We start from the raw sequence: 14,360 nt of genomic DNA on the forward strand, positions 1-14,360 counted from the left end.
TTAATTTTAGCAGTACTGTTTTTGAGAAGCACAGAGAACTCCACTCCTTGCAATGCACTACATAATTAATGGAACAGTAGCAAGTTCAGAAAATCCTCCAGGGTGACAATACATAGATGAGAAATATAATGGAAATAAAAGACAAAAGGAGCACCGTTCAAAGCCTGGTAATATGAGTTACCTTACAATAATCATGTAAATAAGAACTCTGCAAATGGAGAATTGTTGCAATGAAAGAACAGAATTAAATGTAAATGTGAACTTTTCTAAAGCCAGCAGGACTATCATAGAAATTCAGACCTTGTAAGGAAATGAAACTATCCAAACAGAAAGCTGTCAGAGCTGAGTTTATCAAGCAGCAGGTGAATAACTACCACCTCAGGACTTCAAACAAAAATACTTTATTGCCACACCTTGAACTTCTTCATTTGCACTGCCTAATTAGCTAATTGCATTTCAGTGAATGGCTACATTAATGGAACTGCAATCACTTCTTAGCAAGATAACAACTGATGCATACACATACGTATATTATACATAAATGTGAAATCTCAGAGAGGACAGAATTTCTCAAACTGGTAAACCATTCTGACAAAGTAGACAAACCTCAGCCTTAAGCCACAGACAGCATGTCCTGAGGATCCCAATTCCAGATGGAAAACACTGATTCTAAAAAGCACTGGAATCACTTTAAGTACATGGCAGCACAGTGTCATTCTCTCTGAGGCTTAGTTGCGATGCCTCAATATAATTGAGATGCCTCAAAATAAAGATGACTTCAATTTACCTTTGCAAATCTTCTCATTAAATGAGATAGTGCTTCTGGATTAGGACACTCCAATTTCTTAATAATCTCAAAGCTTTGATTGAGCTGTGTGAAGACATCAACCACAGAACAAGAGAAGAGGGCATGATCTGATGTTTGCTGAAACTAGAGAGAAACATTCAAATGTTAATATTTGTTCAGAGATCAAAACCGTATTAATTGATTCTTATACTTGAAATTCCTCCTAGAGTAATAAGAAGTAATAAAGAAAAAGTCTCCCTGGTTATAATAAGAAATATGTTTTTTCACTTTTTTGATACTTTTGAACCTCTTAAAAATCAACTCAGACTTTTCATTCATGACATCATTATCACATCATAGGTTACTGAAATGATACCACAGAATAAATTCTGTGGGGATTTAGGCAGAGGGAACTAAAGGGAATTTGAACAGGAATTTCTCTATAAGGTATCTTCCAAAAGCTGTTATCTCCTGAAGTCTAAGAAGGATGTTGTGGGACCAAATATACTTCTGGTTTTATAATAATATGTCTTAATACTTTTTTTGTTCTCATCTTTAAAAAGTAAAAAGCTCACCCCATCTTTTTTATCTCTTTCTAGTGCTCCATGAAGAAATTCCATTGAAACATCCTCATTTTCATCCAGCCACTGAATGACAAATGGTTCAAACCACCTGAAAATTAAAAGCAATGTAAAGTAAAATAAGTAGATTTCATAAAGATCGCAAGAGGAGAGATGTCATACTACCCAGCAGTTTGGCACTTTCTGTTCTCCTATCTGTTCTAATTACTAAAGATTCCAACAACCCTGGAAAAATTCTTGTCACCAAAATGCTGCAGCTACCAAAAGGCTGTTGAGGTCTCACAGTACTCTCACTGGTGTACCCTGGTGATGTAAAACTAGCAGTAGCCAATTCTCTACAGCAAAGCATGGCAGGTATGCACCTTCTATCAATATTGGCCCTTTGGTAACATTTATTTTTTTATTTTTATATAGAAGAACTTGCGTATAACTTTGTTTTAGTAAAAATCTCTGTGTTTTATTTTTCTTTCCTTTATTTAAAAAAATAAAATTAAGTAACGACAGGTCTCAAACTATCTCAGCAAACCAGCAGACTCACAGAAGATTAAGGATAGCTCATATACAAGGACAGGATTGAATGTATTTATTGCAGGGAGACAGGTGAAAACAAAACCAGCAGCTGAGTGTTAACCTGATCCAGTAAGAATGATTTCAGTAGTATATCCCATTAGCATTACAGCTTTATCCAAACTTAGTTATAAAACAAATGCAGGGGCCTACAGCTAATAGTGCTGCTGTTCCCACATCTCATACCTTTCTCAGACATTTTCTGACTAAAGCATTTTGTCATCTCTGAAGACCTCTGGAGTTACAAAAAACCCATGAAATAGCTATTTGCACATTTAACACCTGGACTATTTCACTCATTAGAATGAAGAACTAAAGAGAAGGAAGAGCAAAAAGTAGTTGGTGCTACACACCTTGAGATCTTGCACAAAGCTGAGAATAAATATTTGACCAAAGTAAACCTTGCACGAAGCCCACACTCACGGAAGCCTTCCTGAAACAACACTTACAGAGAGTATTCAGGCACTGCATCCTTGAAAGCAGAGAGTTCTCGCACATATTCATTATAAAACCATTTCACTTTGAAGTGCAAATTCATATAATCTGTGCTTTTGCATAATCGCTGCTTTTCATGTTCTGTAATAGAAGGAGTGGAAATAAAAGCACTTAATATTGTTCTAACAGTAAATAACATTGTGCCTCAGTGCACCAGTGACATAATAATACAGGACTTGCATCTTAAAGCATAATTGGTTTGATTTTTCTAGAGGTAGTAATACCCAGAGTTTCAATTTTCAGGATCTGAGTACCCTTAGGAAAAGCAAAACAAACCAAGCACCAAACCACAAATTAGGCTTCTCCCCCCTCTTTACTGCAGTGAGAAAACCACACAAATTTGCTGACTTCACATTCTTTATATCCTTCTTCAGATAGAAAATGGTTAAGAAGCTTTTGAGCATTGAGCTAGAAAAGACACCCATAGCTGTGTAGTAGCCAGAGGAAGTCACAGCTATTAATGCCAGTCCTACATGAATCTGTGGAACCTGCATTCATCAGAGCTAAGAAAAAGACAGAGGAGAAAACCCCACAGCTCTACAGCCACCTGATTTACGGCACAAGTAAAAAAGACGTTTTAATAAAGTGTTTTTGAAATTTTTCAAATGGACTTCACCTTCTCAGTGTCCTTCTGTTTTCCACATACTAAATATGCAGATGGAAGTGCGTGACAGAAGTCATGGAGCCACCTGTAACCACTTTCTGCATTTTTGAAGTCTGATTTAATTTATTTGAAATAAATGACGATCTTTCCTCCAGGATGTTGATCCTTGTTTTAGCTTGTACACCATGCTCTGCATTGTTCACCCAGCCACTGCAGACCTGGACAATTCCACCCCTTCTCTCTTTTAGCTACCAGGCACTTTATCCCTGCTCAAATCTTTCATTTCCTTCTCCCTCAGTATGAAACCAGGAACCCACAAGTCTTGGATAAAATAATCATACCTTTGTTTGCTGCTCACACCTTCCTAAAACCTCCACAGATCTCATCTGTTTGAGGTGTCATGTCACTTGCACATTCTTCCCTAAGCAAAAGAGTAATTTCTTTTTCTAGCTCCCTTAAAAAATGACCTAATAGAGGTGCTCAGCAGGAAGGATGTTCTTGTGCAAATATTAAGTATTAAAAACTTACCAATTTCAAACCTCCTTTTTGCTCCCTACTTCTACGTGCTTTGCAACACAGCTTTGTACAAATCTCAAATATTTGAATGGGAACCTAATATTCTGTAACAGCAGGAGCATCCCATCCTCTGCCATACACTTGAATGTAGCATTGGATTCTGTCAGTGAAACTGCACTGTGAAGGACACATTCTGTGTTTTCAGATCTAGCCAGGTACTTTAGAAGGAAATGTTTAGTTTTCTTATTATGCCAGATCAGCACTCCAGTACTACACCATGCCATCGGACAAGTGCTTCACTTGCATTTTATTATGCAGTGAGTTACTAAGTTTTGTGCAAATCAGCTTATGAAGTGCCCCTGTGGGCTTTTATTGCCTTTTTAGCATTGCAGTACCATTTTCACCTCCACTGCCTTTCCATCACACTCAAGAAAAATCACTAGATCAGTTTCTGTCTAAATATTGCATTTACTCATCCTCATGCTACTTGAGAGTACTTCAAACTCTCCCCAGCACAGTATCTTTGTTAGTAGCATTAAACAGGACCACAGAGAGAAAGATGTTACCTTCTCTCATGGTTCTGAGGAATTTTATTTTTTAAAAACAACGAACTATTATAGAAAGCTAGATGACAAAACATTTGCTCTATAAAAGGTATTCTTACAAGGTAGACCAGTCCTTGTTATTGCTATGAAATTCTCTGCACAACTGCTGCTTAAGTAATTGCTAAAAATCTATCCTAGATTGCATTCCAAAAGAGTGGAATTTCTGAAATGAATAGCACTTTATTTATTTTTTTTTCTCATTCAAGCTATTTGCATAAATAGCTAGTCAGATTATGCAATGTAACTTGAGAATGTTTGATATAGTATCACAGACTAAGGAAACACTTATTTCAATTTTAGAAATGAGCTACTGCCACTAATCAGCAAACTTGTCCAGGAGGGTACAAGTTACGCATACCATTCACTGATATTTTCTTTTTAAGGTTAAGATTTACAACGCATTAAAAATGAGCACAAAAGTAATTCATGAATAACTAAACTTTTTTCTGCAGGCTGTTATGCCTTGTAGAGAATATTTAAAGAGTCTCCCAGGATATTATTTCTAGTTACATATAAGAGAAAAATGCATTCAGAATTCCTGACATTAATGTATAAGAACATCAGCAAACACTTCACAAGACATATGGGGAGATTTAGTATCCAAGCATTATACCTCTTCAGATCATATAAACCAAAGAATGGAACAAACAGGTGCCCATATGAGTCAGCAGTGACAATTTTTACTGGATAATAAATGGGTTTATCCATGGTAACGATGGATTTTGGTTACAAAGTGCAGCAACATCACTGTAGGTGTTCTGAATTTAGATTAGGACTAATAGATTGCCTCCTTAATTCTGAGAAACTTGCACAAGCTAATGTATATGTGAGCCAGCTCAGGATACCTGGATGCATTTTGGAGATTTGAGCCTATTTTCCCAGAGGGAAAGCTACTGCAATGTTTCCCTATACAGACATATCCATTTTGGGCTTTCTGGAAGACAGATGTAGTAGCTGCACAATATAACTCTCCTTAAAAAATTCCACTCTTGCTTTGCAAAATTATTATACTACTGAGTCAGTGTAGAACTAAATCTGCCAGTTGTGTGCAAATGTGCTCTCTGGAGAGATGATGATGGAAATATCTGAACATCCTCATAACTGATTCTAGGTAAGGAAATCTCCAGTACAGCAAACCTAATGTTGATAATGTTTTTTGTATTGTGCTGCTCCTTTTCTGACACATTCCTTGTAGTGCAGCATATTTTTATAAGCATCTACTAATCTAATAAGTTTCATAAAGAGGAAGTGTTCAGTTCCCATGCTGGCATATTGTATATCACTGTGTCACAGATCGGTGAAAAAATACTGATGAGATTCTTGCAAACTGTAACATCTGTAGACTTTAGCTGTGTGTGGGGGGCACTTTAGCTGCTTTTAGGAATTGCAGTTCCAGTTAGTGTATCTTTTTTACATTTGTGATGCCATTTGGGGGCGAGGGGAGAGTATCTCCTTAGGGACGATGCTGTAATGCACATGTGCTTCCACAGGCTTGCAGCAACAGACACTGTAACTGCAACCACAACAACTGTATGGAACTGTTCCATCTCAGTAGTACAAATCACAGATGGGAAACCCCTTAAAAAGACCTCCAGTAAGCAGCAGCACTGAAAAAAAAAAAAAATCCACTCAAATTTGTATTTGTATAACCAAGAATGAAGAGGGATTCTTTTTAAAAGCTACTACAGGGAATGCATTAATATATGCAAAAGAACTTGGTGAGTGAGGAAATCAGCACAGACCTGGTGATGCTGTATCTGGCACATAATTTAATTGCAGGCAACAATTCTTTTAGAGAAAAAATTAAAAAGAAACACAATAGGAAGGACTATAATCCAAGGTACTTTCCTCACAGGCCTTGACCAAACAACAGTACTTTGGAATCATGTTTGATTTTCTGCTCATTTTCCCAGCAATCGCTGAAGAAAGCTAAGAAGGTTTTCTTAAAGGAACAAATAAAAATCATAATGATGACTTACTAAGCAGAAATGTCTATATGATACTAAAACCAATGTCATTTAACAAACTGGAATAGAATCTTGTTCACTACAGAATCCTCTTTTCTTTTTAACCTTGAGGTAATAACATTACTCTGAGTCTCCATGTAATTTTTGATATGTATTAGTTGCTAAAAAAGGAAAAAAAGGCTAATCTAACAACCTTCATAAAGGAGGAACACGTTAAATATTCAGATAATCAAAATGATATTTTGTTCAACTCTGATTTTCCTTATTTGGGTACAAAAACTCAGGGTAATATTTTTCTACAGCAGTTGCCAAGCCAATATTTTTTGTAAAAACATATAGTTAAGTGGCTTGAAGGATTCTAATAAGATGGCTTTAAAGCATATTTCAAATCTTTATGAACAAGAACTTTAAGGAAATTAGTCTGTAGAAAATTAACAAATTGACTACATACACACAAATATATTTTTCTAAAAGACCCAAACTTTTCCAGTTTTCAGACTTTATAAATAAGGTTTCAGGAATTAATAACTACTATAAAGAATATTTATGTATAGCAAATTAATTACATCACAACCAGCTGGTCTGACTGACATACATTCTATTGCTCTACAGTTTATTAAACAGAAATGGTTGAGACTAAGCATATGGGATTTGTGTTTGGAATAGCTGCAAATTTTCCCATCAAAACTCAGCTGTTATTTTCAACCATTGTGACATAATTCTATATTATTTGCAATAATTACCTACCAATCTTTCCAGAGACTACCAGCTGCTATCTATTTCTTCCAGAACTACTGTTTCAGAAAACCTGCTATTTCCAAACTTGCAGTGATATATTTGGGAAGGGTAATTGGGAACACAAAACTGAGTACAGCTAGAGGAAGGAAAGCTGCAGTAAGGGATGATATGGATGATGTATGGATTGGTATTTCTCTCTCTGAATCACTGTGGAAGTGTTACACCAGATGATGCACCTATGTTTTGGATAAAAGCAGAAGTTACTGTTCAATGCACCTGATCCCAGTGCAATTTCCCCACAATACAGGAGCGTTGCTATGCTACAGCCTCTTTTAATGTGGGTATTATGCTTAATTTAGATTTAATCCCTATACTGATGAAAGAAACCCAAAGCCTCTGATTGTATGAATCAACTCAAAGTTCATCACTGATTTAGAAGGAAACATTACATTCCACTAGAATCTCATCCCAGGATTCTTGTACTTCGCTAAAGGCAACAGAAGTCACTGGTTATTAACTGAAATAGATAGTAGAACACAATAATTAATAATCATGTATAATTTACATTGATTTTTATAATGTGAAATACTACTGACCTTTCTGAAAGGGCTCTTTGTGTCAAGACGAATATAATAAACCAAAACCTCAAAAACTTCTGTCAGTGCCTACTTTTTGGATTACATTTATATTGACCCCCCCCACCTTCTTTTAGAAAAAAATATTGTATATTTCACAACAGACTTATACACAGTCAATCTTTTCTATGCATTTACTTGGAAATTTTCATCAAAATATCTTTGGACAGTTCACAAACATAATGGACTGCACCTGGAACATCTCTATGGGGTGGCAAAGCTGTGCAAATGGGAAATTGAAGAAAAAAGAGATCAACTACACTTATTAAGGCAACATGCATAAATTAAGAAAGGCAGTGTAGATCTTCTTCAAAGATTTCCTTACTCTGGAGTCATGTTTTGTCCCAGGACAGAGGAGCTACTGGAGAGGGTCCAGTGGAGGCTACAGAGATGATGAGGGGTCTGGAGAACCTCTCTCATGAGGAGAGCCTTAGGAGGGGACCTGGGCCTGTTTAGTCTGGAGAAGAAGAGACTCAGGGGGGATCTCATTAATGCATATAAATATCTCCAAGGGGGGTGCCAAGAGGATGGTGCCAGACTCTTGCCAACCCTAGCAACTGTGTGATTCTGTGACAGAGATCAGGGAAGGAAGACAGAAAAATGGATTTGCTGTTCTTTTTCTGTCTTCTCGCCTGCAGAGGAAGTGGCTAATCAATCCCTGACAACGCAGTGCACTGTAAAAGCTGATGTGGCATTGCCCTTTACATTCAATGAGAAGCTCTCAAAGCAAGAGGTCATATGCTCAGTGCTCTGCTTTGCCTGACATTTCGCAGCAGGTGCAGGAGAGTTTAGGGTCACCTGCTTGGTGTTGGAAAAGGCAGAGCTGTACATGGTTCCCTGGGAGAGGTAAATGTCTCATGGGAACTTCAACTACTTAAGAGATGCAACGTGTAAGATGATCATGAGGGATGTATGAAACTGCTGCAAACTACCCTGCCTTCTACTCTAAACATTGAATTTGCTTTTTTTTAACCCACTGTGTTATGTTGCCTAAATGTTTCAGATTATTTAGGCAAATTAACTTCAATATCTTATCAACATTACTCAGTTGGTTTTTTACTGCTTATTTGTAGTTATTATTACTCCTATAAGCCTAATCAATTAATCACTATTATAAATACCTTATAGTTATTTAGCTATAAATAAGCTGTAATTATTGATCAATGCAGGGTTCACTTAAAGCACCATTTACACTCATAACCTATCCAGCATGGTGGTACCAATGTAAACAGATTATCAAAAAATTGCCTTTGTCACAACTAGCAACGTTCAGGAGAAGTTTATATACAATTTTTTTACAATAAGTGATTGTCTGAGTAAGAGCTAATAATAGTGTTTAAGAGTAATAATCATTGGTTAGAAAAAGAATAAGCACAGAGCTATTGTTGTTAAATATCTAGGATAATATACAATGCTAATATTGAGTAACAAATTTAAGACTGAACGATGAAGTTACGCATTCACTGATGCACTGCATTTTTTCTAGTAAATTTGGCACCATGAGTACACCCACAGTCAGACATAGAGAAGCTTGAACTTTAGTAAGATTACTGTAGAGTTGTACTGTGGTACTACTCATTGTACTGATGATGGTTCAATGAGTAAAATCCAAGAAATGGGTTAGAGAACAAGCAAATTATAGACATAACGGTCCCAACTGCAAGGTTGTGCCATACCAGAGATCTCTGAGGCAGTTCCAAGCTAGATGACACATTGCTACAGCACAACATGAAGTAATGAAGAAGCATTTACTCAGCCACTGGGACACTTCATCTGTCTTAATAACTGGGTCTAATTAACTCCAACAAAATAGTGCCACTTGGCACAGCGATGGTGCTTTTTAGGCAAGGCTGGAGAGCTCAGTTTTGGCCTCCACAAGTGGATTCTCATACTCAGGAACCTCAGCTCCCCAGGACATACAGAGTATACCCGCTGTTACTACCATCCTTGTCTATTACGGTGAATAAAGAACTTTTTCTAACTCCCCTTTTCCTCTAATCACAGCAACATTCTATCTTATCTGCCAAAGGAAGGTTTAACTCCCAACTGTAATCTCTTTGACTTTGCCTTTACAGAGTCTCTCAGTTGCCATAGAGGACTCTTAATTCCTCAGGTGTCTGAAAAGATAAACATGGAATACATTTGTTGAAAACAACCAATATAGAAATGAGACCAACTAAAATAAAAAGGTTTTATACTTCGATAGTGATGACATCCTGCATTCTTGTGGATGTGGCCTTCCTGCCCTTTAAAAAACCTCAGTCTCACCTTCCCTCATCTCTGTAGCCTCCCTCCAAACCAAGATGATATTCCGTCTTAAGGGGAACCTTGTACATTGTAAATTTGGAGTGAAAAATAGACTTGAAATCTGCCACGAAATGGTATGACCTTTCTCTGGGCAGAATTAGCCTTTTTGGCTTTTTTTCTATGCTGCCTCTGTGCTCAGCATCAAGTCCCACACCTGCCTCTTCTCTTTCACATTGCTTTATCAGTTTCTGTCATGGAAAAAGTATCTGCCAGAGAAACAGGAAAATAGTATCTTCTCAAGCACAGAAAACAACAGCAAACTTGAAAGGCAAACCTACATTAAATGCATAAAATGGTGGAATGACAACCTCCTTTTCCTATTTTTATAAGGCCTTTAGAATTTTAGCTCTGCAGGATGGAGACTGTCTATTGCTGTATTTACACAGCAGCCAACTAATTTCTGGCCTGATTCTGGTCTTGACTTCTGGCCACTACCAGAATTAGATTATCATAATAACAGCAATTAGGATGTTCTCTTTCCAACAGACTGGATAGTTTCAGACATTTGATCTGACCTATTCAAAAGTTAGAGATTTGAAAGATCTGAAAAAAGACATTTCCGAGGACAAAAAATTTTAAAAAGATACTTCACAAATGCAAGTCTAATTTCAGCATATTACTCTCTCATCATCTTTTAACCTTTGCATCTTCATACTTGTAAAGGAAAATATTTCCTACCATATGAAGTCAGTAACAAATCATATGCAATGTTGGTGAAATTCTCTCTGTTCTCATTTGCTTGCATCATAAATATGGAATAATGGTGAGATCAGACAGTATAAAAGTATTACCATCCTATAAGATCAGATGTTTGTGTAAACTAAATGCCAAACAACAATCTATAACGTATCACGCAAACCACTGATGCTTCATGAATAACCTGCAAAGAAAAACAGCCCAAAGAGACCAAATCTAATGAAGACAATTCTCAAAGAGAATCATGTGATACCTTCTTCATGCAAAGCATGTGCAGGAAAAGAATCCATTAGACCAGAAAAAAGAAATATAACTGGTGTGAACTCAATTTGTTACAAGTATGCCTGAAACTTTTAACACTACACAAAGGCTAAACATTTTAATTCACTTAAATTGGAAGAAAATCTAGAATGAAATTATGAACTCGACACCAGATTTTAGTACAGTTTTATTTCCAAGGCATGTCAGCTTGGCATAGTTTAGCCCTGATCTTGGCAGCTGTGCAGACCTGAACTATGCTTTGGGATGTCCTTTTCCCCCTCACCAAAAAACCAAGCTGTTCCCCCAATGCCATTTTACTGCCCTGGTACTCACAGAGACATGGTTTTGCTCTTCTCTAGCCAAAGGCCACTGCCATGGCAGCTGCTGTCCCCTCTGACTTCTCCATGTCACAGCAGCAGCCTCCTTGCTGGAGTGTCCTGGCAAGGACCAAGGGAGAAGAGAGGGCAGAGGGTGTGTGCTCGTGCCCCTCACAGGGCTGCTGGGTTGTTCTACAGGAGGAGGAGGAGGGTAGGGGGCACTGCTGGAGAGCAGATCTGCAGTGCACACAGCCCTGAGCAGATCCAGGGGGGCTCAGCTGTACAGGGAGAGGAGAGAGTCTGAACAGCCACTCTGAACTGCGCTCAGGAAAAAGGAAAATAGAATGGGAAGTGGATGCTCCAGTGTTTGCTGTCTTCTTATTTCCTGAATTTAAGCTGATAGGTGTGGCTGGATGCTTTTGTGAATACATAAAGTGGGTAAAACCAGAAACAGGATCTCAGATGAGCTAATCTAATCTTTTTTATCACATGAGCAATCCTTTTGCAAACAATGCTGGACCAGTTTATTGCTTCTTGATTGGACGCAGAAAGGAATCAACTTTGTAACACAAAAGATGCTGCTTCAGGAGATTAATACGAAATTGGAGTAGGGAAAGATTGCAATCACAGCCCTGGACACTAGGTATGAACAGATGGTAGCCTATGTTAATAACTTGGAAGGGGAGACTGGCATAGCAGAATGCAATGCATTTTAATGAACTCCATTAAAACCGTGAAGACCAACAGTGAACATACTTAAGAGCTTGTTTCTAATCTTATAGGATTTAAAGAAAAAAATATTATTGCCATCAACAACTGAGTTAAACCCAGTTTGCAGAATATCTATAGAAAGAATTAATTCAAATCCCAGCAAAGCTGGGTAGAGGATCAGTATCTGATCTATATTTTTTGACTAGATTTATTCAGGTTCCTGTTTAGGAATGAAATATAGAAGGTGAAATTGTGTATATTTATAATAATTTATACTAATTTCAAAATAATAACCTACTAATTTCAATTCCTTTTAATTATTATTTATATGCAGGTACTGTTTCACTAATGATTCTGGGAGCAGTTTAGAATTCCTAATGCCAACGATGGCGTTTCCTCTCCTCAGAAAGTCAGTATCCACAGCAACACAGAAATGAGACCACGTGCAGGGACTGGTCTGGAACATAAAAAGTCTTCTACATGTCTCTCTGCAGAATAAGGATTAATATTAACATTAATATTTATTTTAAAGTCCTGATTCAGTCCAAACATCCACACTTTATATATTGTACAATTAACTGTTTCTTAAGAGCTTCTCATTCTATTCTTTACAACCAAGAAACAAACCACGGCTTGACCTTTTGAGTGATCAGTGTGCTCTAATGAACTAATAGAGTGAGTGATTTTTGTGAATTATTTTGTTGGAGTGCAGAATGCTTATAGTTTGATGGCTAAAGCACTACAAGCTCTGGGTGCTCAGGGCTGTCTGTGTGCAGAGTATAACTCCACACCCAAGGTGATGAAGTCACGGCAATTGGGAGCTATTAGAAATCCTCAGTGATCTGCACCGTCTGTAAGGGAATCACAATGCTGAGTTACAGAACAGCAATTTTCTGATAGCTGTTCCTGACTAACAGCCTCTCCAGATAGAAGGCTGTTTCACTGGTAGAACCAGGAAAATGCTTTAATCTAAAACAGTGCTTTTCACTTGGTCTTCATGTTTCTGAGGTCTTGGAAGCTTTTGCCTTCATTGGTCACTCTTAAGGGATGATCTCCTGTCTGACATCCCTTCTCAGACTTGTACTTCTGATTCACTCGGACATTACTCCAGAACAGCACTTTGGAACAATACTTTGAACATCTCTCCTCCTACCCACATCTAGGATGTCTCATGTCTTCTGATGTGGTTGTACATATTTTAATTACCTTCCTTCCTTTCTCTTTTTCCTCTGCTGTGCTTAGGACAGAAATTCCACATTCAAATAATACAACAACAGATGAACGAAACAGTTCTTCCATCAACAGCTATTCTAGGCACTCAACTTTTCTCTTTCTTTATCATCATAAAAATCTGCCATGTTATCAAAGCACCACCACACTGATATTATCTCATTAAACATTCTGGAGAGAAAAATACAGACGTGTATCTTCAAATATTTGGGCTTTTTAATCCTTTATACCTGTTGAACTGCATTGTTTTTTAAATCCAACCTCTTTTTTTTTTCTCACCCTTTGCAGACTTGCTCTGTAATTAGTCAAGCAGACTTGACTAAAGACACTGCCAGTTTTGCCAGGTATTTTCCCTTGAATTGCTGCAGTAACCATATTTTATTGTGTGTTTGAAGCCATCAGCTGAAGACAATCTGCTATATAAAAAACCCCATGTATTTTAACAATGGTTAATCGCAATATCTTAAGAGATAAAATGAAACTGCATTTGATTCTGCTGGAACTAGAATGAATACAACCTGCCTTTTGAACACAAAAAGATTTAATTATAAGTGTGTGCTTTCTTCATGATTTCGTTCTGCAAATGTTCCTTATAGGGAAGTTAACAATTTTCAGCTAGTGAGAAAAACTGGAGTGTCTACAATGCTCCCTAGCAAGCACATCCCTTTGGACACTGAAGATTTTTATCAGATCTTAGAAGCAACATTTCAAGTCACAATTCTTTTGTGCTCTTCTTTCACAGGTAACTTCTTGTATTCACAGAGCAATGATTTGATTCCTTATAACCCTTCTTTTTCACTAACTTATGAAGCATCCTAAACAAGTACACCAGAAAGCTTTAACCACACACAGAAATCTGATGTCAGGTATCACTTGCAATGGAAATCGATCTCAGTGAACTCACTAGAGTGAGTTTATTAATAAATTAATAGTTTTTTCTAATTACCTTCCAGAGCATATTTCATGTCCTGGGCAAACAGAGTCCACATGATTTCAGCACTGATTTTTCCCATGTTCAGCTCTTGAGGGAACCTGCAATCAATCACATTACATCAGTTCACCTGCTGCTAGGAAGGATGCTTACAGCTGCACAACAAAAAAGCAAATATTTCCACAAAATAATTCCCCTAGTATGCACTTATTATATTTTATGTTTTGCAATTATATAAACCATCCAACCTTCAAATAAAAACATCCCTTACATGACTTTTTAAATCAAGAAACATTCATCTATCTTGCAGAGGCTACATCAACTTTAGATAAATCAGATGGCTTATGCAGACCATGAAAGAGTTGGCTCAGATGTTTAAGAGACACAGGTTTTCCTTAATTCCCTTGTGACA

At 37.3% G+C, this 14,360-nt stretch overlaps 1 protein-coding gene across 2 annotated transcripts in view; it reads right to left on the reverse strand.

Moving 5' to 3' along the window:
- UNC13C (unc-13 homolog C) overlaps window positions 1-14,360 on the reverse strand; it is a 123,846-nt gene that overhangs the window by 35,535 nt on the left and 73,951 nt on the right. For both annotated transcript variants that reach the window (XM_040077584.2, XM_040077582.2), the window contains exons 17-20: window positions 13,964-14,049; window positions 2,385-2,511; window positions 1,363-1,459; window positions 788-931 (exon numbers count right to left, since the gene is read on the reverse strand). In XM_040077584.2, coding sequence (XP_039933518.1) covers window positions 788-931; window positions 1,363-1,459; window positions 2,385-2,511; window positions 13,964-14,049 — 454 coding nt within the window. The remainder of the gene's footprint in view (window positions 1-787; window positions 932-1,362; window positions 1,460-2,384; window positions 2,512-13,963; window positions 14,050-14,360) is intronic.

This window comes from Hirundo rustica, chromosome 13, assembly GCF_015227805.2.
Source record: "Hirundo rustica isolate bHirRus1 chromosome 13, bHirRus1.pri.v3, whole genome shotgun sequence".
NCBI lineage: Eukaryota > Metazoa > Chordata > Aves > Passeriformes > Hirundinidae > Hirundo > Hirundo rustica.